Raw genomic sequence first — 18,919 nt, 5'->3', positions numbered from 1 at the left:
TTCTTTCTCTTTTAAATCTATGTCATTAATAGTCATTATGAGGGCTTTATAAATATGTACAGACTTCATTTCTCCTTCTCATCTATGAGCCATTTCCAGACGACTTCACGTTTCGCAGGATCAGCTTTTCTTTGCTTGTTGAACCACCACCAACTATGACTGAACCACTTCGAATTGTTGGCCACCTTTGCCTTACCAAGCTTGTTGTTCAACTTCTCACCTGGACTCATCAACGTCAATTTCTGAACACCTCTTAATGTCTTGAAGTTCATCGACGTGATAGCCAAGGCCATAACAGTTGAGAGTCCAATAACAGCTGCAAACCCCAAATTGGATTCTTCTATAAAGTTCTTCAAGTTCATTCCGTAGAATGCTGGAAGTAATGTAGCGACTGTGAATCCTAATGTGTATATTGTAACCTTTAATTCAAAAAGCATAAGTGAGTTTCTGTTCGCATCTAAGATGATATTGACAATCTCCTCTGTACTCTTGATATCACTCAAGAGCGATTCAGATTGTTGAACGAATTCATCGCACTGCTTGTAATAAGCCTCCAAGAGCATCTCAACCTCACCAAAGTCACCACTTTCCTCTCTGGACGTCGATTCGAGCTTATCCGTGAGGTACATCCCCAGGAGATCATCATCGTTGTCTAACAATTCATCCAAGACGTTTCTGATAAGGAGGGACTTTTGGTAGAATGCTTGGAGTGCTTTACTCTTGATCAGAAGATCTCTCAGTTTATCTCTGTCTAACTGGTCTTCCAATTCAGCCAGTATCAGTCCACAACTCTTGAGATGGTGTTGCAGTTCCGTTTCCAGACACGACATGACGTTAATTAGGATGCTCTCGAGTGCCTTGTGTTCATACTGCTGGATCCAATCGTGACTGTGCGAGCTCAACTTCGATTCAAGATCATAGACAAAGAGTCCCAGCTTTGACGCAGCACTGTTGTCTGAGGTGTCAAAAATCATCACGCTATCAGCCCGCACGAGTGCCTTGATATGCAACAAATTCACAAGAATACAGTTGTCCCTCACCACTATGGAAGGTATGACGTCTATTGCCGACGTATCAATCTTACGCAGATCTCTCGGGTACAGCCCATGGTCTTGTAAGAATTGCATCTTTGGAAAGTGTTTCGAGACCGCAGTCACGTTTCCGTTTATGTCAAACACTGTACAGCTGACGTAGGAGTCGTTTGGCGTTATGGGCTTGACGATCTTCGTAAGATCGGGCATAGCTGATGATATCTGATAATCAACAGCAACGCTGGACGGAGGAGCAATCAGCGGTGTTTTCTTCGAAATCGACCTGGTAAAGCGGTACGGAGCAGCGCCAAAACCTGGTTCTTTCAGCCTCAGCAGTGGAGCCATGAAATCTCTCCTTAGAACACATCGTGAAGACCTCAAAAACATCGTTTGGAGACCAATAGCGTAGCAACCACTGAGCCCTTGCCTTTGGAACTAAAGTTGGTGAAGCATCAACAAGCGGAGCTATAAATTTTGTGCCGAGGGCAGTTCCGCAACCATCAACCCTCGGATCTCCCCGTCACACATTCCGACCAGTCCGCCACCCTCGGATCTCCACTTTCCCCCACCGCTTACCTCCACCATTCCACCTTTTTACCCTTTTTCTCGGTTTTGTGTCCCACAGCTTGTTTCCACTTTTCACACAGCGCGCGCGACGTTGCAGACGTTGAAGAAGTTTCCCCGAACAAGCTGCGCGCGCGATAAATTTCTAGGGAAAAACCCCAGCGCAGCTCTGCAAAAGACCAAAAACCACACAAAAAAACATAACATCTTCTTCGTTCACCAGGGTAACGGCTGCTAATCGAGTGCTCGGGAAAGGGAGGTATCGACATCGTAGACGAGGTAGCATAGGAAGCGAACTTTTCGAACACACGTTCATTTGTACCAGCTTTCGTGCAATTGGATAAAGAGAAAGAAGGTCTTCCGTACACGTGACGATAGCTGCTTTTTTCGTTTTCCCTGTCTTTGTTTAGGAGAAAGGGCCTTTATCAAGAAAGGAGAACAACAAAACAGCGCTGGAACGCAACGGGCGGTACGCGTTAGAGGCAGAGATATACACAGCGGTTGCGAGGTCAGATGAGTTTAGGAGCAGCAGCAGCTGCCCAGGCATCGACACCTGCGATGAGAGGCGGTATCCTGCTGGATGGGTATGATGCGCGTATAGTGGAATTCCAATGCGGTATGAGGAAGCTCCAGGTGTTGCAGACCCATTTGAGGGCGCTTGCGATCAAGGTGAAGGCCTGTAAGGGAGAGTCGGTACCGCTGATTCATTATATCGTCACGCTTGCGACTGGTGCGACACAGGTGAATGACCAACTGAGGAAGAGACTTGAGTCTGTGAATAGACTGGAATGCCTAAGGGATCGCAGAAAGCTCGTGCCACACGTGAACACATCTCCAGTTAGCGTTGATCTGGAGGACTCTTCTGAGCCGGTGTGTCCGTACACTTCCGATGCAGACTATGCGCAGCTATTGGATGATCTCACATTGATTGCTGAGAACGGTGTTGCCATATACCAGGAGAAGTTGAAGCAGTCTCTCACGGAAAGGGACGTTGCCAGAAAACCAGATGCGACGCATAGACCTATACCTTTGGATTTTTCAAGTTTTGCTGATGTCATCGAACCCTTAGAAGTGATGACATTGAGTCAATTTGTGAGAGGTGCTGAGGAAACCGGTATTCAAAAGCTGAAGTCTACCCGAGCGTTTCTCGATGCTGTTGAGAAAACGACCAAAAACATCGGGTCGTATGTGGATGTGGTGGTAAAGACCAAGGCAAAGCTCACCGAGGCAAGCATACAAAGGCTTCCATCCTGGGCTTACACCCTCCATAGAATCGTCGCTTCAATTTTCAAGTTATCAGAACTCTACGCCATCTTGAGAAGATTTGGAAGAGAATTATACATTCCTAGAAAACAGGACTTCCACTCGGCAAAGCTGCTACATAAGAACACCAAGTGGCAGAATATTCTTAATGAATGTGAAGAGTATCTTGTCAACTCAAAGAAGAACGAACTTATGCTTTTGGTCTTGTCTAAGGTTACCCGTTCAGGATCACAGTTCCCCCTGAAAGCTAGCACCATACAGGAGATGATTCCTCCTCTAAATCACTCATACAACTTGGTGATTAAATTGATATCGGTTCTTCGTGATCTCCTTAAAGGCTGGGAAGAAGTTGGGTTCAGTGAGCAGCCATCAGAGCTGAAAGCTGGTACCGGTAAAAAACTCACTGTGTTGTTCAAACCCGATAAGGGGAAACAGCCAAAGGAAATTACCGCTGTACAGCAGCGTGATAAAGAACGTGCTTTCACTATCGAGAGGATCAATCAGCAAGGCACTTCAACGAAGGTTAGAGCAGGTTCTTTGACCACAGCTACTACAAACCAGCTTGTTCGTTCTGCTAGTGTTGCTGCAACTCGAGCCCGTGCAGGAAGCAACCCACCAATCATGTGTACTTCGCCATTCAGCACAACAACACGGTCCCGGTCTGGCAGTAATGCTTCTGTTGCATCTTCATCAAGCACATCTTCGCAGCTGAACAGTCTGAGAGAGAATTGTACAACTGCTTCAAGATCTACTCAAGAGTCACCGACGGTTCTATCGAGAACTCCATCAAACCAACGTCGTGTTAGACCTCAGTCAGTATACTCGAACGCGGCATTTGATATTAGAACACAGTTAAGAAGGCAAGAGAAGCTGAAGGCCAATACACCTTCACCGCCAACGGAATCCCCCAAGCCCAATGGTAGTGCTACACGGTTGAAAAGATCCTCTTCTTTACAACAGCCACCAAACTCTATGAGAAAAGCTACTATGGTGAATGCAGCAGCAGCAGGTGCATTGTTGAGTCAAACTGAGAAGCAGACCACCGTTTTGAGACATTCTTCACTAAAGAGTCCTGCTGAATTGGCCAAATCTAAGAATAGTTCCCCAGAAAACAGACAACCAAGTCCACCAAAACATAGATTAACAGCGAATGGTACACAGAGAATTCTTCCCACTGATCAGATGAAGACTGTTGTGGAATCCAATGATGTACCTAATTTGTCTGAGCTGAAGATTAGCTCATCAACAAGATCAGATACGAACACTTCATCAAGAGGAAGTTCTAATTCAACACCAAGAGTGATTCCAAAGGCCTCACAGAAAGTTAGAACAGTCATTTCGCCTAAAGTCACATCTAAGTCAACGCCTAAGGTGATCTCAAGAACAACTCAAAAGGAAACACCGGAGTCGACTTCAAACTCAACACCAACAGTACTTTCACCACCTAAATCCCCTGAGCTGACACCGGCAACTGTTATCATGAAGAGGGATGATTCTACAGATAGCAGTGGTTCAATTCAGCCAACTCCAGAGACATTGACTCCTACAGTTACTAATGAGGATTATGATATTACTCCAACAAAGTCCAACTCGAAGATTGATTTTTACCCCGATTTGATGCCCTTGAAACCTTCTGAATCACCATCTGCAAAGCCGATGAATAAATCTATACCTAGTGGTGAGGCATCTAGTACACCCGAACTGGTTGAGAGCAGCACTGCCTCAGAGTCGAGTCTTGAGGATGAACCACCTGAGCCAAAGAAAATTACTAAAAGAGTGAGGTTTATTGGTGTGCCACCTCTTTTACCTGAACCCAAACCAAAACGTAAAGGCTGGGCTCATCCTCCAAGTACACTGAGTATTCAAAAGGCGAGAACCGGGTTGTCTGTTGCAGCAGCAGCTTTACAACAGGAGAGAATGGCATTTAGCAGAAGTAAACAAGGTGGATTTGGGGCTTTTGACAATTCAACCAACGCATCTGATCGTATGATGAACAGCATCACAGCTTCATCAAGTCAAAAGAGATGGAGGATTGGTGGTAAACTTCGTGATCGCTTCTAGTGACCCAGACTGTTGTTTTCTTCTTTTGAACTCACATTCTAGTCCCACATTATAATAGGGAAAGTGACTATTGGTAAGCGTTTGACGATCATTTTAGAAAATATAGGCATCGTTTTACAGCTTAACTCTACGTCACTAGGCTAGGCATAAAAAACCTGTGTTAAAACCATCCATTTGGCGATACCAATCAATTACCTTACGTACCTCATCGGTATTTCATTTGTTCATTTGTACTAATGAAGTTTTCCCTTTCTTCTGTATGTCTTTGTTATTTCGATTCAAGACTGATATAAGTGCAATCTATCAACTTCATTTTGTAACGCTTTCAAATCGTCCAGGATATTTACAGCAGACCCCGAGTTTGCTGTCAGATGTCCTCCATAAGGATTATTACTTGTGTTCTGAGCTATTGGGATCTTTGGAGGCAATGCCGGTGCTTGTTGCACTCCATTTGAATATTGTTGCGGTGGATCTGGTAAGAAGTGCTGAGCAAACCCATTAAGCTGTTGTTGCTCTTGCTGTTGTTGTAAACTTGGTGATGGAGTTGATCTTGAAGGTGGTGCCGGTTGTTGCTGTTGCTGGGTTAATGACATTCCACGACGTCTTGGAGGGGGTGGAGCAGGCGCCAGTGGCGAGCTCACCCTGTTTGGAGACGTCATTCTCTCTGGAGGAGGCATAGGAGGTTTTAACGAGTGCTGGCTCGTTTCATGTGGCAACGTTGCCTGTGCTAACTGTTCCAAAGTGACGTGGCCGACAGCCTCTGGTTGTGAAAGCGATCTGGCTCTTCTTGCCGGTGGTACAGGTGGCGATAAGAGTCTTTGTGGGACATGTGTCTGCTGCTGTTGCTGTACTTGTTGTTGATGGCTTCTCATCGAAGACGTTAATGAACCTGTCATTGAAGGTGACAACGCAGCTTGGCTGCGCAATGCCTCGTAGTTTGGTGATAGTAAACCATCTATCATGGAGTGCGAGTTCATGTTTGGACCAGTGCTGCTTGCATGTAGAGGGATTCCCGGTCCAGTATGTGATGGTGATAGTAAACGAACAGGTCCCGTGATATTTGGAATCATAGGGTCTGGTTGTTCGACATTTGGAGATGGTGAGCGATAAACCTCGTCAAAGAACACAGAGGGGATATTTGATGGAGTTCCATGTATCAGTGCGCTGTCCACATTCTTGATGTGCTGGAAGGTATCAACAGGGACATCTGGCAGATCATCATCTTCGCTGACAACGACAGTGGGAGCCTCCTTCTTGGGCATCGATTTCATCAGCTGGTCCATTGGCAATGACAGATCAATCTTCACAGGCTCAACCTGGGAAGTTCTGGTCGGCTCTACAGATACCTGGTCCGAAAACTGGATTCTTCTATGGCCCTTTCTATTCTTCTTCTTCTTCCTAGGGGTCTCTCCAGTCATCAACATCTCCGTAAAGGAGTCCAAGTCGAATTTGTCCTTTGGTTTGCCATTCGCCGGCACATCCTCCTCTTGGTCATCGGCATCTTGCACTCGCTTAGCACTCAGAATGGACCGTGGTTTAGGGATTGGAGCTGGATCCTTTATAAGCGCTCTTTTCGGCTTCTGTCCGAGGATGGAGTGCGATATCAACCGTAGCAGCGCAAAGAACTCACCAACGTTCAGAGACGTCACGCTGGTGAATATGCGACTCAGAGCAGCTCTCACCGGTTCTGGGATCGAGAAGTTACGCATGAACGCAAACACATCCTCCAGTCGTATCAGGTTGGTGCCACGTCTCACAACGATGTCGTTATACCATCTGAGATATGTCTTTGCCTCTTCTGCTGATAGTTCGTCTGCTCTCAGCGTCAACGGCACACTGAGGTCCTCTGGCGTGTCCGAGCCCCCAGCCAGCGCAGTGGATGACCCATTGTTCACAGTTCTGCTCAGATCCACGGTGCTGTTGGCCGTGGAGTTGTTTATGGAGCCCAAGTGCGATACCGTTGGTAGGGGTAGTGAGGCCGAACTGCTATTTGGCGTAAGGCCAAAGGACACCGGAGGAGGGGCCGGGGAGGGGGTCAGCCCCGAGGCCCTTGCCGACGACGAGCTCTCAGCAGCTACACCATTGAGCCAATCAAAACCTGCTGACATAGCTCTTCTTTCTGCGCTCTGTCTCGTTACAGCACCGACAAGCTTCCCCTTCAAAGAAAGCGTTCGATTTTGGGTGGACAGGACGTGAAGGGTAGTTTTTCGCAATTTTTCGGATTTTCCGCTTTCGCGGCGGTTTTCGCAACGCCAAAAATGTCGTTAGCCTTTTTCCCGCAAAACTGCGTCAAAAGGTCCATTTGCTTCACAATGGGAGAGTGTTTTGGTTTGGTTATTTGAGAGTGATTGGGGTTGTTATGAGTGCCTTAGGATTTGGTGGCGAGTCGTCCTCGGACGAGCAAGAGGAGACCGTCGAGCAGTGGCGCAGGAGTGTTCAAAAGCGCTCGAAGAAGCAGCAGCAGCAGCAGCAGCCGAGCGTTGTTGATGAGTCGATCTATCAATACGATGAGCACTATGACCGGTTGCAAGACGAGCGGAAGCAGTTGAAGAGGCCCAAAGTTGAAGGCCCGAGGTTCATGAAGAACCTGCTGATTGCGAAAGAACAGAGGAAACAGGATAAAGACCGGGTGGAGGACGTTAGAGCTGCTCGGGAGCGAGAACTGGAGGGAGATGAGTACAAGGACAAGGAAGTGTTTGTGACGGATGGGTATAAACAGCACAAGACGTTGCGACAGGGAGAGGAGGCGAAGGCTGTGAGGGTGTTGTTGTCCACGAGGAAGCCGTCTGGACAGGCCGAGGAGTCTGCGAAGGCTGCGAAGGCTGCTGATACCGCTGATACCGCTGATACCGCTGAGACCACTGAGCCTGATGTCAAGCCTGCCATTTCGAAGTCTAGGCTGCTGCCTCCGTTGGATGAAACAGTGGTCCTAGAGTACCGCCAGAGATACCTCCAAAGATGTGTGAAATGAACACACCAACCGCACACTGCTCTCATGAATACTCTAATGAATGAATAATGACTATATATTATAAAGCGATATCAAAACTAAACTGAGTTCACTTCTTTGGCGCTTTAGTGCTCAACTGCAATCCATGCCATTGCGAGATTTCCTTCGACAAGATTGAGTTCACCAGCTTGTGCTGTTTAACCATCGAAATCCCCTTGAACTTGTCACTGGTGACGTTGATGGCAAACATAGAGCCACATCCACCGCTGATGTCCGCAACCTCCAGCTCTGAAGGTTGCAACTCCTTGGACAGTTTGTTGTAAACCTGACGTTCGGCATCGGACATGATCTGCGAATAGAATCTTGGGGAGAACCTCAGTGCAAGGGCTTTCTGTCTCATGTGCTGGACACTGAAGTTACGAAGCATCGTGTATGGTAGTATGCTCCCACTGCGGCAAAACGGTTGAAGGCAGGAGATGAGGAGGAAGTGGAAGGTATCACAAGTATTGACTCTTGACTCTTTTGACTCGTCCTCGAGGACGGCTCCGCAATGTGCATAGATGAATAAGCAAGAGAGGGCCTGCTGGAATAGCCCAAAGGGGAAGATTACCTAAAGTAGAAGCTCTGCTGTACCAAGCTGAGACCGTATCTGGGGGAACTGGGCTCTTTGACTATGGAGTACTTCTCTTATTTGATTAACAAGTGATGTCACAGTTCGAGCCGTTTTATAGTGCTATCAGTGGTGGTTTAAGCACCAGGGAGTTGTAAATCAGGAGATGACACTACAGCGTAGATTTCGAATATCAAGGTGATGGGCTAATCCCAGCACTCGTAGAGTCAAGCGTGTGCTCATTGGAACCATAGAGACAATGTTAGTTGAGTAATAAACATGTCACTTATCTATGGGCTCTGGTGGTGTATCCTTAGCAGAGATGTCCAGGAAGCAAATGCTGTAATCCATGTATTGTCATACCTGGCACAGACCACATGTTACCATTCCCTTTCTGCAACACAGTAGAGACGTGATGGTAGTATGGAGGTGGTGAATGCTGTGTGTGCATAGACAACAGACAGGTGTGTGTATTCCACCACCATATAGAGGATATTGCATTGAGTGAAGATAAACACATATTACACAAGATGAACCACACGAGAGAGACCAGGACAGACCGAGAGACAAAACTAGAGGGATTAAAGAAGTCTGGTATAGTTACATAGAAGAAATGGACAAGCTAGTCTAGTTAAAAAACCACAGAATAAAGGATTAGAAACAGAGACAAACACACACACATACTGAGATGTATGTAGTAGCTCATCAGACGTTTGCAGGAGCAAACTCTTGACGGTACTGCTCAATCTTTTCTCTCTCCTCTTCAGAGATGCGGCCAGAGAGATAAGCAATGATATCAGAGAGGGTGACAATGCTGATGACTGGGATTCCATATCTCTTAGACACCACTTGTGTAGCACTCTGTTGAGAGTCAACGGTTCTCTCCTGTCTATCAAGTGCAATGATGGTTCCGACAACCTCACCCTTCTCAGCACCAATGATTTCAAACGCCTCGTTGATTGCGGTCCCTGCGGTCATCACGTCATCAATGATGAGGATTCTCTTACCTTCGAGGCCAGCTCCAACGATGGAGCCACCCTCACCGTGATCTTTCTTCTCCTTTCTGTTGAATGCATACGCAACCTTTTCGTACTTGGAGCCACCAATCTCAGCCAATTTGGCAGCGGTGATTGCAGCCAATGGGATACCCTTGTAGGCAGGACCAAAGATCACATCGAATTCCAGCCCGGAAGAGATGATGGCGATGGCATAGGAGGAGGCCAGGTTTGAGAGCAACTTACCAGTGTTGAAGAGACCCAGGTTGAAGAAGTATGGCGACTCTCTACCTGATTTGAGAGTGAATCTGCCAAATCTCAGTGCCTTGGACTCAACAGCCAAGTCGAGAAAGTTCTTTTGGTAGTCTTGCATTGTGAAAAAGGGTCAAAATCTATGGTTGTGGCTTCAAAATGGCAACAGAGATGCTAAACAAAGAATCGAAAGTAGAACCAATCAGCACAGACAGACACACGGACAGGAGCAACGTGTCGATCGAGTTCAAGGCAGAGTCTCAACAAGGGACCGTGATTGGTAATATATGCAAAAAAGGAGAGGCGATGATATAAATCAGTGTGCGATGTCCCAGCAGTGGTACTTAATTGAACAACGTCCACACAGATGGAGGTAAAAAACCGTGAAACTCCACAACGAGGAAGACCGAGCTAAGATAAGCAACGCTTAAGAACGATGTTTAGAAGCAAACACACAACCTTTCGAACTGGAAAAGTGAAAAGATTTGAAGAACCGTCTGAAGAATCAAAGGGGAGAGAGGAATGAAAAAAAAAACAGGCGCTATACAAAAAGCAGAAAATTTTTTGCGACAAAGGTTGATCCTTTTTTTCGGTTTTGCTTGACAGCGCCAGACGAAGACGAAAACGAAAAATTTACATCCGCTGAGTCAAAAGGCGTGCAAAGACGGGCAGTTGTCGTTATCGTTTTTCGTTTCGTTTTCGTTTTCCGCAATTGTTCTTTTCTTCGCTTAACGGTCTCCCATAACCGCGCGCTAATTTTTTAAGCTTTGTGTTTGTTTGTTTGTTTGTTTGTTTGTTTGTTTTCGCCATGGTTCAGCAGTGACGTAATCTGCGTTCTCGTTGTTTACGTTCACGCCCTCCGTTCTTACTAAGTGCTTACGTAATCACTGGACCGTCCCCGTATTTTCGCGCGCCCCAGTGCTACCGCGAATGCGTAGTGCAAATGCGCGTGTTTCAGCTTTTTAGCTGTGCGCTGTTTACACCATGTTCACTTCCTGCTGCTGTTTACCATGGACTTGAACCAAACAAGCGGAGGTTACGATGGTTGACGAGTCGAGCAGCGTGGAGCTACTCCCGATCCACAATAGGAAGTCCCACTCGACTTCACGCCACAGCTCGAGGAACCCAACACCGGGAAACACACCGTCGATACCCGCATTAGTACCAGACATTGATATCGTCAGCTCCATTGATGACCTGTCCACTGGCGGTGAAAAGCAGCAGAGCTCAACGTTGCCCGTATTGGACAGACCGCAGTTTGCCCTTCTAGTGCTGCTGTATCTGCTACAAGGCATTCCTGTGGGGCTGGGGTTCGGATCTATCCCATTCTTGTTGAAGTCCAAGCTGACGTATTCACAAGTTGCGCTGTTCTCTTTGGCCTCGTACCCGTACTCCTTGAAATTGCTGTGGTCTCCTGTTGTGGATGCCCTCTACCATCCACGTGTGGGCAGACGAAAGTCGTGGATCATTCCAATTCAGTTGATATCCGGCTCAACACTGATATTTCTGGGGTCGAGCATGGATCAGCTCTTGGAATCGCCAGAGGAAAACTTGACTGAAATCACCTGGACTTTCTTCTTCCTGGTGTTTCTCTGTGCGACACAGGACATAGCCGTTGATGGCTGGGCCCTGACGATCTTGTCACCAGAGGCGTTGAGTTATGCATCGACGGCACAAACCATTGGACTGAACACTGGTTATTTCCTCTCATTTACGGTGTTTTTGGCCTTGAACTCGCCTGAATTCTCCAACAAGTACCTCAGAACAGAACCCCTGGACTATGGTGCACTGTCCTTGAACCAGTACCTCACCTTTTGGGGGGGTTGTGTACATCGTTGTCACATTCTTTGTCGCAATATTCGTCCAAGAAGAGCCTCGTCATTTAAAGAAAGTTAGAAGAGACGATACAATGACCGCAGCCAACACAAGCCCTTGGAATTCCCTAAAGAGTGTTTACAAGTCGATGTTTCAAGTGTTGAAGTTACCAACAATCCAATCGTTCATTGTTGTCCATCTTGTCTGTAAGATTGCTTTCCAAGCAAACGAAGGCGCAACAAATTTGAAACTGCTGGAGAAGGGTTTTGGCAGAGAGGATCTGGCAATAACTGTGCTTATTGACTTCCCCTTTGAAATCGTCTTTGGTTATTACGTGGCGAAATGGTCAAGTGGTAAAGACCCATTGGGACCGTGGTTATACGCGTATTTGGGCAGGGTATTGGCTGCAGCCATCGCACAAGGTGTTGTTTGGTTGTTCCCAAGTTCGGGTAAGATCAATGCTTTTTACTTCTTGCTGGTGATCTTACAGAACCTCTTTGGCTCATTCATGTCGACGATTCAATTCGTGTCGGTTAATGCTTTCCACACGAAGATTGCAGATCCGATGATTGGAGGTACTTATATGACCACTTTAAACACAATTTCAAACCTAGGTGGACAATGGCCAAGGTTCATCGTTTTGAACATGATTGACTGGTTCACAAGGGCATACTGTGCCCCTTCGTCATCGTCATCAAACCTCGCACAGTTTGAAGTTACCAACGAACAAGAGAAGGAATCGTGTAAAGAACAAGGGGGTCTCTACACGATCGTCCAAGATGGATACTACATCAGTAATATACTCTGCATGGTGATTGGTCTGGTGCTGTTTTTCGGTTGGATTAGACAAAAGGTTAGATATCTACAGAGCTTACCAACTTCATCCTGGAGAGTGAAAGAGTTATAATATATACCCGTTCTATATATACATAGAGTGAAGAGAACACCATCTCTATGTCTTTAGTACCTTCCGAGTGGTGTCGTGTATGAAACGTGGCCCAATGTATATCAACAAGCCGATGTATGCTGCTATCAGCCCGGTGATCTTTTCTGAGAAGTAGTGGTAGTATGTACTAGTCATCAGTAGCATGAACCACCACAGCCACAACAAGCCCAACAGCAGCATCGTCGAATGAGTCAGTGCTCTGAGACAAGAGGTGATTTGACCATATGGCGCCACTGAGCTCCTCTGAACGGCGTCTCTAAACTTGGTGAGGTCTGTCAACAGTGTGCCTCTTTCAAGAAGCTCAAACCACATGATGAGTGAGCTCAACACCAACAGGAAAACGTGTCCACTTGGATCGTGGCCTCCGATCCAGGTGCCTTTCATCTTCCGGCACATCAGACTGCCGATGACAACATCCTGCTCGATGTCTATCTCGAAGCTCTCATAGTTGCACCCGCCGCCCGTCATCAAGAAGATTCTGTCCATGAGTGGCAAACCAAAGAACCACTGTGTAAACACAACCCACCACGCTGTGCCGCCGAGAATACGCAGCAGAGTGGTCCTTGTCAGCCCATAGTGCTGGATCAGAAAGTAGAGCAGCACAAAGATCGTCCATGCCCATCCCTGCTTGACAAAGACAACGTTGATCAGGTTGTGCTTATTCGAGAAGTAACTATCAACATGGCCCGTCGCATGGTGTAACAGTTCGCCTAGTAGCACAGTGAGTGGATACACCGCAATGACAACGAGCTCGGGGATCGTAACACGTAGCGATCTCGCCGCAGTGGTCACATAGCACTCGGCAAACTTCATATGTCGTCCATAAACGTGCTCCATCTCTGGTTCTCCGTTGTCGCTCACCAATGTGTCCGAAGGCTGTGTGTGTAGTGGACTATGTCTGGGGTTCGCGATGATCTTCCTTGTTGATGTGGGTTTTTACACGATATTCCTCCGAGAGAACAACTTCACTCTCAAGACATATAACACCGCCACTTTAACAGGGACACAGCAGCACACAATGGAGGAACCACAGCCAGCTCCGACACGGTGGGAGGTTGAGTTGGAGTTTGTTCAGGCGTTGGCGAATCTGCAGTACTTGAACTTTCTGGCACAGAACAAATACCTCGAAAAGGAGGAGTTCTTGAACTATTTGAAGTACTTGGAATACTGGCGGGAACCACAGTACGCAAAGCACTTGGTCTATCCCAACTGCCTACATGTTCTTACGCTCTTGCAGAGCGCACACTTCAGGGAGCAGATCCTTAGACAGGACACTGCTGCGGTGTTGATGAACGACATGGTGAATAGATGGAAGGAGCCTCAGACGATGTTTGCAGCGACGCCGATAAGCGAGAAGAAGACGGGCGATGTTGCCAGCGTACCCGAAACAAAGGCTGACGAGGAAGCTGGTGATGAGGCAGGCGTGCAGCACAATGGAACTGCAGAGACAGCTGTTCCGTCTATTGTTGTTAATGGTAATGACTCCAGTGGTTCTACGTCGAATGACGTATCAACGGCAGAGCCACAGAGCACAGAAGCTATGCAATGAAAATCGTTGTTACGATGAATATGATGATTATTAATACATTAGTGTAGTGTCTTGAAGGGTGCCTATATCCCAAATCTGGTCTTTAATTGCTCCTTGACCTCTGCGTTTTCGAAATCAACATTGTGCAAGTTTCCCAGGAGTCTCTCCATCTTGGACTTGTTATCTGCCAGCCCAAGAATGCGTAATAGCTTCGTGGCCTCTACGCTGAGGTACTTGTCACGCTCGTTGTTATCTGTGTCAAGTCCCAGTATGCCTCCTTCTTCGACTGGCTTGGAGAATACGGACTGTAGCGCCTCCACTGAGTGGAATAACTCCGTCGTTTGTGAAACCAAATAGTAGAAGGTTTGATCCAATGGAGCCAATGATTCCAATAGTTTCACCGTCTCAGCGGGTAGCGTACTGCCTTCTGGTCTCTCAGAGAGGAAAGATACAGAATTCTTGTAAAGCGTAAGTAGTTTGACGATCTTCTTTGCCCTCTTCATCTGTATCAAGAGTTGTTTCTTGACAAACAACTGCACAGTTATCTCCTTATAGAGCGCGTTGATCTTCAAGTCCAGCTCCACACTCTTGACATCGGCCTTCTTGTTCAAGTCAACACCTTCGTAATGCTTCAACCGTATCCATCCCTCATCGCTGAGATCATTCGGTATCGTCAATATGTTTCGCAACGCGTACAACTCAAACTTGTCAAAGTTCTTATCAACGCTGTTCTCCAACAAAGTCTCCAACTTCGCAGTGCCCACCTCCACTTCATTCTCCTCTGGTTTGACAGTGCTTGAATTCGCCACCACAGTGTCCGGGTCCTTGTCCGTGGTGCCGTGCTTTTGCTTCTGTATGAGATATGTCTCTACTGCTTGTGTACATTTGTACATCACACCGTTGACCGCGTTGATAATGTCATCAATCACCGCAATTGGCGGATAGCCCAAGTGTTCGGTGAGAATCTCTGTAGCACACGTTCCTGGAGCAGACATAGCTTCATCAATATGACAACGACAATCCCTGGTTCCCTATGCCTGGGACCGTTCAAGAGGTTTCGTGTGGAGGTTCTTTGTTTACTTTTCGCAAAGTGCACATAGCAAAAGGGCGGATGAGACAACGGCACGCAGCGTGGTGTGCGGGTGATGCTTACGTAAGAAAGAGTGAAATTTGAAAAAACCAGCCATCACCATGACAACCAGTTACTCTTAGATCCGACCCAGTGAGCCTCGGATTAAGCCTCGGATTGAGCCTCGGATCTCGCCGTGCCCTTGCGATGTGTATACGTCTCTCACTTCAAACAACACTTGTTTACATTGGATTGCTATACCAGATCAGTCAGAGGTGGGAAGGGATTCACGAGCTACGCTGTGCAATGATGATTCGTCAGTCAACTCTGAAGAGATCTTTCTCTACAACTCCACAGCTGTACAACAAGAAGTTCAGGCCCTTAGCTGAGTACCCACTGATGTGTGGGCTGGAGATCCATTCGCAGTTGAAAACGCCTCACAAGCTCTTCTCGTTGTCAGAGACGTCTTTCCACGAGGATCCTAATACAAAGATTTCGTACTTTGATGCTGCGCTGCCGGGAACACAGCCCACATTGAACCCTGAAGCACTGCTGTTAGCGTTGAGGGCTGCAGTGGCCCTCGGTTCCAGTGTCAATTTGGATTCAACCTTTGACAGAAAGCACTACTTCTATGGTGATCAGCCGATGGGGTATCAGATCACACAGCATTACAATCCTTATGCCAAAGGTGGCTCTGTGAAGCTTTGGAAAAGAGATGGCATCTCAGAAGATGAAAAGACAATCCGCATTGAGCAGATTCAGTTGGAACAGGATACGGGGAAATCTGTTTACGTTGAGACTGAAGGTGAATCTTACTCGAAGATCGACTTGAATAGAACCAACGTTCCCCTGATTGAAATGGTCACGAAGCCAGACTTCACGCACCCAGACGAGGTAAAGGTGTTTATAAAGAAGTTTCAGAATCTTCTAAGATATATGGATATCTGTTCTGGTGACTTAGAGACTGGTGCGATGAGGGTTGACGTTAACGTCTCAATCAGAGGTGGTGAGCGTGTGGAGCTGAAAAACTTGTCAACGACAAGTGCAGTGATCAGTGCTATCAAGTATGAATACAAGAGACAGATTGGGTTGGTTGAAAAGGGGGAAGCCGTTGTACAGGAAACCAGGGGCTGGGATGGTAAGAAGACAGTGAGATTGAGAACGAAGGAGGATGCATTGGACTACAGATACATGCCAGACCCTGAGCTCCCTCCAATGCTGTTGAGTGATGAAATTGTAGGCCAGCTCAAGGCCGAGATGCCTCAGACCCCTGATCAAGTCCTGGAGTCTCTTCTAAGCACGCCTTACAATCTATCGCTGAAAGACGCCACGATATTAACCTACAATTTAGACCTGCTGATGTATTACAGAATGCTTTTTGATGTCTCTGTGAATGCGCACGGGATTGACCCAAGAACACCGGGGAACTGGCTGATCCATGAGCTTTTAGGAACATTCTCCAGAAACGATCTTCCATTTGACCCTGGATATATCCCCTTGGTCTCGCTCATCAACCTCATGAAGGCTGTTCAGGATGACTTCATCTCAAACTACAGTGCCAAATTACTCTTACAGCATTTGTTCAACAACAAGGAAGAGACCATGAGGGATTTGAGAGAAGTGATCGAGGACTATGGGTTGAGGAAGCTCACAGATGCCGAGGTCTCCAGCGAAGAGCTCACGGCAGTGTGTAACAAAATCATTGGTGAACAACAAAATACTGTCAAGAGCATCAAGAAGGGGAAAGTCAACGGTCTGAACTTCCTTGTGGGACAAGCAATGAGAGCAACACAGGGAACAATTGACGCCAATGTCTTTGAAACCGAGTTTAAGCAACTACTGGATGTTGAGTAAACAATAATGTACATAGTTTAGCAGACAAAATCTATATATTTTCACTCATTCTTCTTCTTGTTCTCTTTAACCTCTGTTCATTGTATGCAATGGCTTCCTTTGCTTGATCAATCGGAGTCAGAGTCCTCTTCTTCACTGGAGTCCTCTTCAGCAACGACTTCTTCTTCGCTGGCATCTTCATAAACAGGAACGTCCTCCTTCGTGACTTCTTGCTGAGTCTCAAGTGGAACAACTTCCAGATCATCGAATTTGATCTTCTTATTAGGAACCACAGGTAATGCTTCGCTTTCGCTTCCAGGTTTTATGAGAGAGCCTTCAACAGACACCACTCTACCTGAGTTGTGGATGGCCTTCACGGTGAACTTCACCTTCCCATCAATAGGGATCTCATTCTCATCGATCCATTGACCAAGGGACTGGGACTTTAGTTGTTCCTCGTCCGACCCTGTGGCTTGTTCATCGGCCTGGTTAGGTATAAACTGCCACGATTCTGGGATGTTATTCTTCTTGATACTTCCGTTGAACGTGTCGTTGATGAGCAAACCGATGTGGGATGGTGACTGCATGTAGACCAACCCTTCGAGGACATCACCCACTTGAGGCTTCCACACTAGGAAGTCCACTGAGACCCACAGGAATGCAAATGGACTATGTGGGTTCACAGTTGCAATGATATCACCGCTTTCTCCAATGTGCTCTTCGCTCACCGTCACGTTATCGTAACCAATGACAACACCGTTCACCTTGGCGAAGTTCTTCATAAGCATAGGGTCCAAATGCTGGGACTTGATACCTTCGATTGGCTGTTTGAGGTACGAAGGTGCCAGGGAAACGTACAGCGAGACGTTGATCTTGTGGAAACACTCCGAGAGGCCATCACTGTTCACAGGGTTTGTAGAGTTGTGTTTGATGAACTGTGGTTTTCTACGCTTATTGCCCTGCAAGCTATCAGAGTTCGATCTTTTTCTTACTTGAGACATGATGAACTGAGCCAAAGTGTGTGCGTTGATCTCCTTCTGTAGGCCCTTTCCCTTGGTGATGATTAACAGGTAATTTTTTTTTCTGCCCACCTCACTGTGCTCGAGTAAAATTTTCGAACTTATGCGATGAGTTACGGAAATTGGGAGAGCGCCAAAAGTAGCACTCGGATATCGGAACATTCCCAAAACGCGATAGAGAGCTACACATGGGAGCCCAAGCATTAAGGAGGACAGTTTCGACACAAGAGATGAGTGGTTGTGATTAATTAACCTAATCAAAGAACTTTCTAGTCTTGGATGGTCCGAAAAGTGACAGTCTAATAGCTGGAAGGGACTCCTCAGAAAGCAATTTCAATCTCTCCTCCAAAGTGTTATCAACATCGATTCTACCACTACCGTTTGTAAGAACAACACCTCCAGCAAGGTCCTTGTTCAAGTATTCGGATTCATTAATGGTGACCTCTACCGGGTATCCAGTCTTCTTCTCAAACTCGGCAGCTGCCGTGGCGAGGGCCTTCTTCGCAACGTCCAAGTCTGCTTCACGCACTTTGATGCTGACCTTCTTCTCCAGGATAGTCAAGAGGCCCTCCTCGATCAAGCCGGCAAGAACAGGCTCGTATCTGGCCTTGTCCTTGCTAATCTTCTTCAAGTCCTCCTCGGCTTGCGCAAAGATATCGTCCAGAACGGTTTCTCTCTGGGACAACACTTTGAGTCTGGTCTTGTTTGCAATGGTGGACTTTGTGATTTGTTGTGCAAGCGACGCCTTCTTGGTCTTCTGTGCGTACAGGGCGTCAATGGCAGCAATCTCAGAGCGGACAATGTTTGCCTTTTCGATTTCGTACTCCTCATCGGCCTAGCGTGTGTAGGGGGTGGGTTAGTATCGTGCAATTAGCCTGTAGTGATACAATCGATACGCACCTTGAGCTGGATCTCCTTGGCCTTCTCGTCAGCCTCCTTCTTGATGAAGGACTCCATCTTCTTCAATTCATCCGCAACCTATC

At 46.9% G+C, this 18,919-nt stretch overlaps 14 protein-coding genes across 14 annotated transcripts; 6 read left to right on the top strand and 8 right to left on the bottom strand.

The window, feature by feature from the left end:
- Positions 1-3: 3 nt before the first annotated feature.
- On the bottom strand, positions 4-1,456 carry MRS2 (Mrs2p). Its single transcript, XM_020215874.1, has one exon. The coding sequence runs from the start codon at positions 1,374-1,376 to the stop codon at positions 66-68; it is 1,311 nt and encodes a 436-aa protein (XP_020068275.1). The 5' UTR covers positions 1,377-1,456; the 3' UTR covers positions 4-65.
- A 365-nt stretch (positions 1,457-1,821) lies between these two features.
- Positions 1,822-5,221, top strand: GIP4 (protein phosphatase regulator GIP4). The gene has a single exon (XM_020215873.1). It carries the CDS (start codon positions 2,109-2,111, stop codon positions 4,917-4,919), a length of 2,811 nt encoding a protein of 936 aa, XP_020068274.1. The 5' UTR covers positions 1,822-2,108; the 3' UTR covers positions 4,920-5,221.
- SCD5 (Scd5p) lies at positions 5,072-7,037 on the bottom strand. Its single transcript, XM_020215872.1, has one exon. The coding sequence runs from the start codon at positions 7,025-7,027 to the stop codon at positions 5,198-5,200; it is 1,830 nt and encodes a 609-aa protein (XP_020068273.1). The 5' UTR covers positions 7,028-7,037; the 3' UTR covers positions 5,072-5,197.
- Positions 7,038-7,278: 241 nt separating this feature from the next.
- CYBJADRAFT_164611 (nuclear speckle splicing regulatory family 1 protein) lies at positions 7,279-7,890 on the top strand (the record flags this gene model as incomplete). The annotated part of the gene is made up of 1 exon (XM_020213862.1): positions 7,279-7,890. One exon carries the CDS (start codon positions 7,279-7,281, stop codon positions 7,888-7,890), a length of 612 nt encoding a protein of 203 aa, XP_020068272.1.
- Positions 7,891-7,909: 19 nt separating this feature from the next.
- BOL3 (Bol3p) lies at positions 7,910-8,406 on the bottom strand. The gene has a single exon (XM_020215871.1). It carries the CDS (start codon positions 8,294-8,296, stop codon positions 7,979-7,981), a length of 318 nt encoding a protein of 105 aa, XP_020068271.1. The 5' UTR covers positions 8,297-8,406; the 3' UTR covers positions 7,910-7,978.
- Positions 8,407-9,125: 719 nt separating this feature from the next.
- Positions 9,126-10,301, bottom strand: URA5 (orotate phosphoribosyltransferase URA5). Its single transcript, XM_020215870.1, has one exon. The coding sequence runs from the start codon at positions 9,845-9,847 to the stop codon at positions 9,185-9,187; it is 663 nt and encodes a 220-aa protein (XP_020068270.1). The 5' UTR covers positions 9,848-10,301; the 3' UTR covers positions 9,126-9,184.
- Positions 10,302-10,767: 466 nt separating this feature from the next.
- CYBJADRAFT_175365 (uncharacterized protein) lies at positions 10,768-12,448 on the top strand (the record flags this gene model as incomplete). The annotated part of the gene is made up of 2 exons (XM_020216695.1): positions 10,768-11,528; positions 11,626-12,448. The coding sequence occupies 2 exons, from the start codon at positions 10,768-10,770 to the stop codon at positions 12,446-12,448; spliced, it is 1,584 nt and encodes a 527-aa protein (XP_020068269.1).
- SCS3 (Scs3p) lies at positions 12,417-13,396 on the bottom strand. Its single transcript, XM_020215869.1, has one exon. It carries the CDS (start codon positions 13,322-13,324, stop codon positions 12,494-12,496), a length of 831 nt encoding a protein of 276 aa, XP_020068268.1. The 5' UTR covers positions 13,325-13,396; the 3' UTR covers positions 12,417-12,493.
- Positions 13,369-14,084, top strand: CYBJADRAFT_37986 (uncharacterized protein). The gene has a single exon (XM_020217686.1). It carries the CDS (start codon positions 13,855-13,857, stop codon positions 14,068-14,070), a length of 216 nt encoding a protein of 71 aa, XP_020068266.1. The 5' UTR covers positions 13,369-13,854; the 3' UTR covers positions 14,071-14,084.
- SOH1 (mediator complex subunit SOH1) lies at positions 13,512-13,817 on the top strand (the record flags this gene model as incomplete). Its single annotated transcript, XM_020212158.1, has 1 exon — positions 13,512-13,817. A coding segment is annotated over one exon (306 nt), but the record flags the coding sequence as incomplete, so codon positions are not given.
- Positions 14,085-14,098: 14 nt separating the features above from the next.
- Positions 14,099-15,045, bottom strand: MTW1 (MIND complex subunit MTW1; the record flags this gene model as incomplete). The annotated part of the gene is made up of 1 exon (XM_020215868.1): positions 14,099-15,045. Exon 1 carries the CDS (start codon positions 15,008-15,010, stop codon positions 14,099-14,101), a length of 912 nt encoding a protein of 303 aa, XP_020068265.1. The 5' UTR covers positions 15,011-15,045.
- A 348-nt stretch (positions 15,046-15,393) lies between these two features.
- PET112 (glutamyl-tRNA(Gln) amidotransferase subunit PET112) lies at positions 15,394-16,938 on the top strand (the record flags this gene model as incomplete). Its single annotated transcript, XM_020213037.1, has 1 exon — positions 15,394-16,938. The coding sequence occupies one exon, from the start codon at positions 15,394-15,396 to the stop codon at positions 16,936-16,938; it is 1,545 nt and encodes a 514-aa protein (XP_020068264.1).
- Positions 16,939-17,045: 107 nt separating this feature from the next.
- RPA43 (DNA-directed RNA polymerase I subunit RPA43) lies at positions 17,046-17,918 on the bottom strand (the record flags this gene model as incomplete). Its single annotated transcript, XM_020213033.1, has 1 exon — positions 17,046-17,918. One exon carries the CDS (start codon positions 17,916-17,918, stop codon positions 17,046-17,048), a length of 873 nt encoding a protein of 290 aa, XP_020068263.1.
- A 271-nt stretch (positions 17,919-18,189) lies between these two features.
- On the bottom strand, positions 18,190-18,893 carry VMA4 (H(+)-transporting V1 sector ATPase subunit E; the record flags this gene model as incomplete). The annotated part of the gene is made up of 2 exons (XM_020216944.1): positions 18,190-18,771; positions 18,837-18,893. The coding sequence occupies 2 exons, from the start codon at positions 18,891-18,893 to the stop codon at positions 18,190-18,192; spliced, it is 639 nt and encodes a 212-aa protein (XP_020068262.1).
- Positions 18,894-18,919: the final 26 nt, after the last annotated feature.

This window comes from Cyberlindnera jadinii (assembly GCF_001661405.1).
Source record: "Cyberlindnera jadinii NRRL Y-1542 unplaced genomic scaffold CYBJAscaffold_19, whole genome shotgun sequence".
NCBI classification, from domain to species: domain Eukaryota; kingdom Fungi; phylum Ascomycota; class Saccharomycetes; order Phaffomycetales; family Wickerhamomycetaceae; genus Williopsis; species Williopsis jadinii.
The sequence above is the reverse complement of the archived record's forward strand: the minus strand, read 5'-3'. Positions and strand labels throughout refer to the sequence as shown.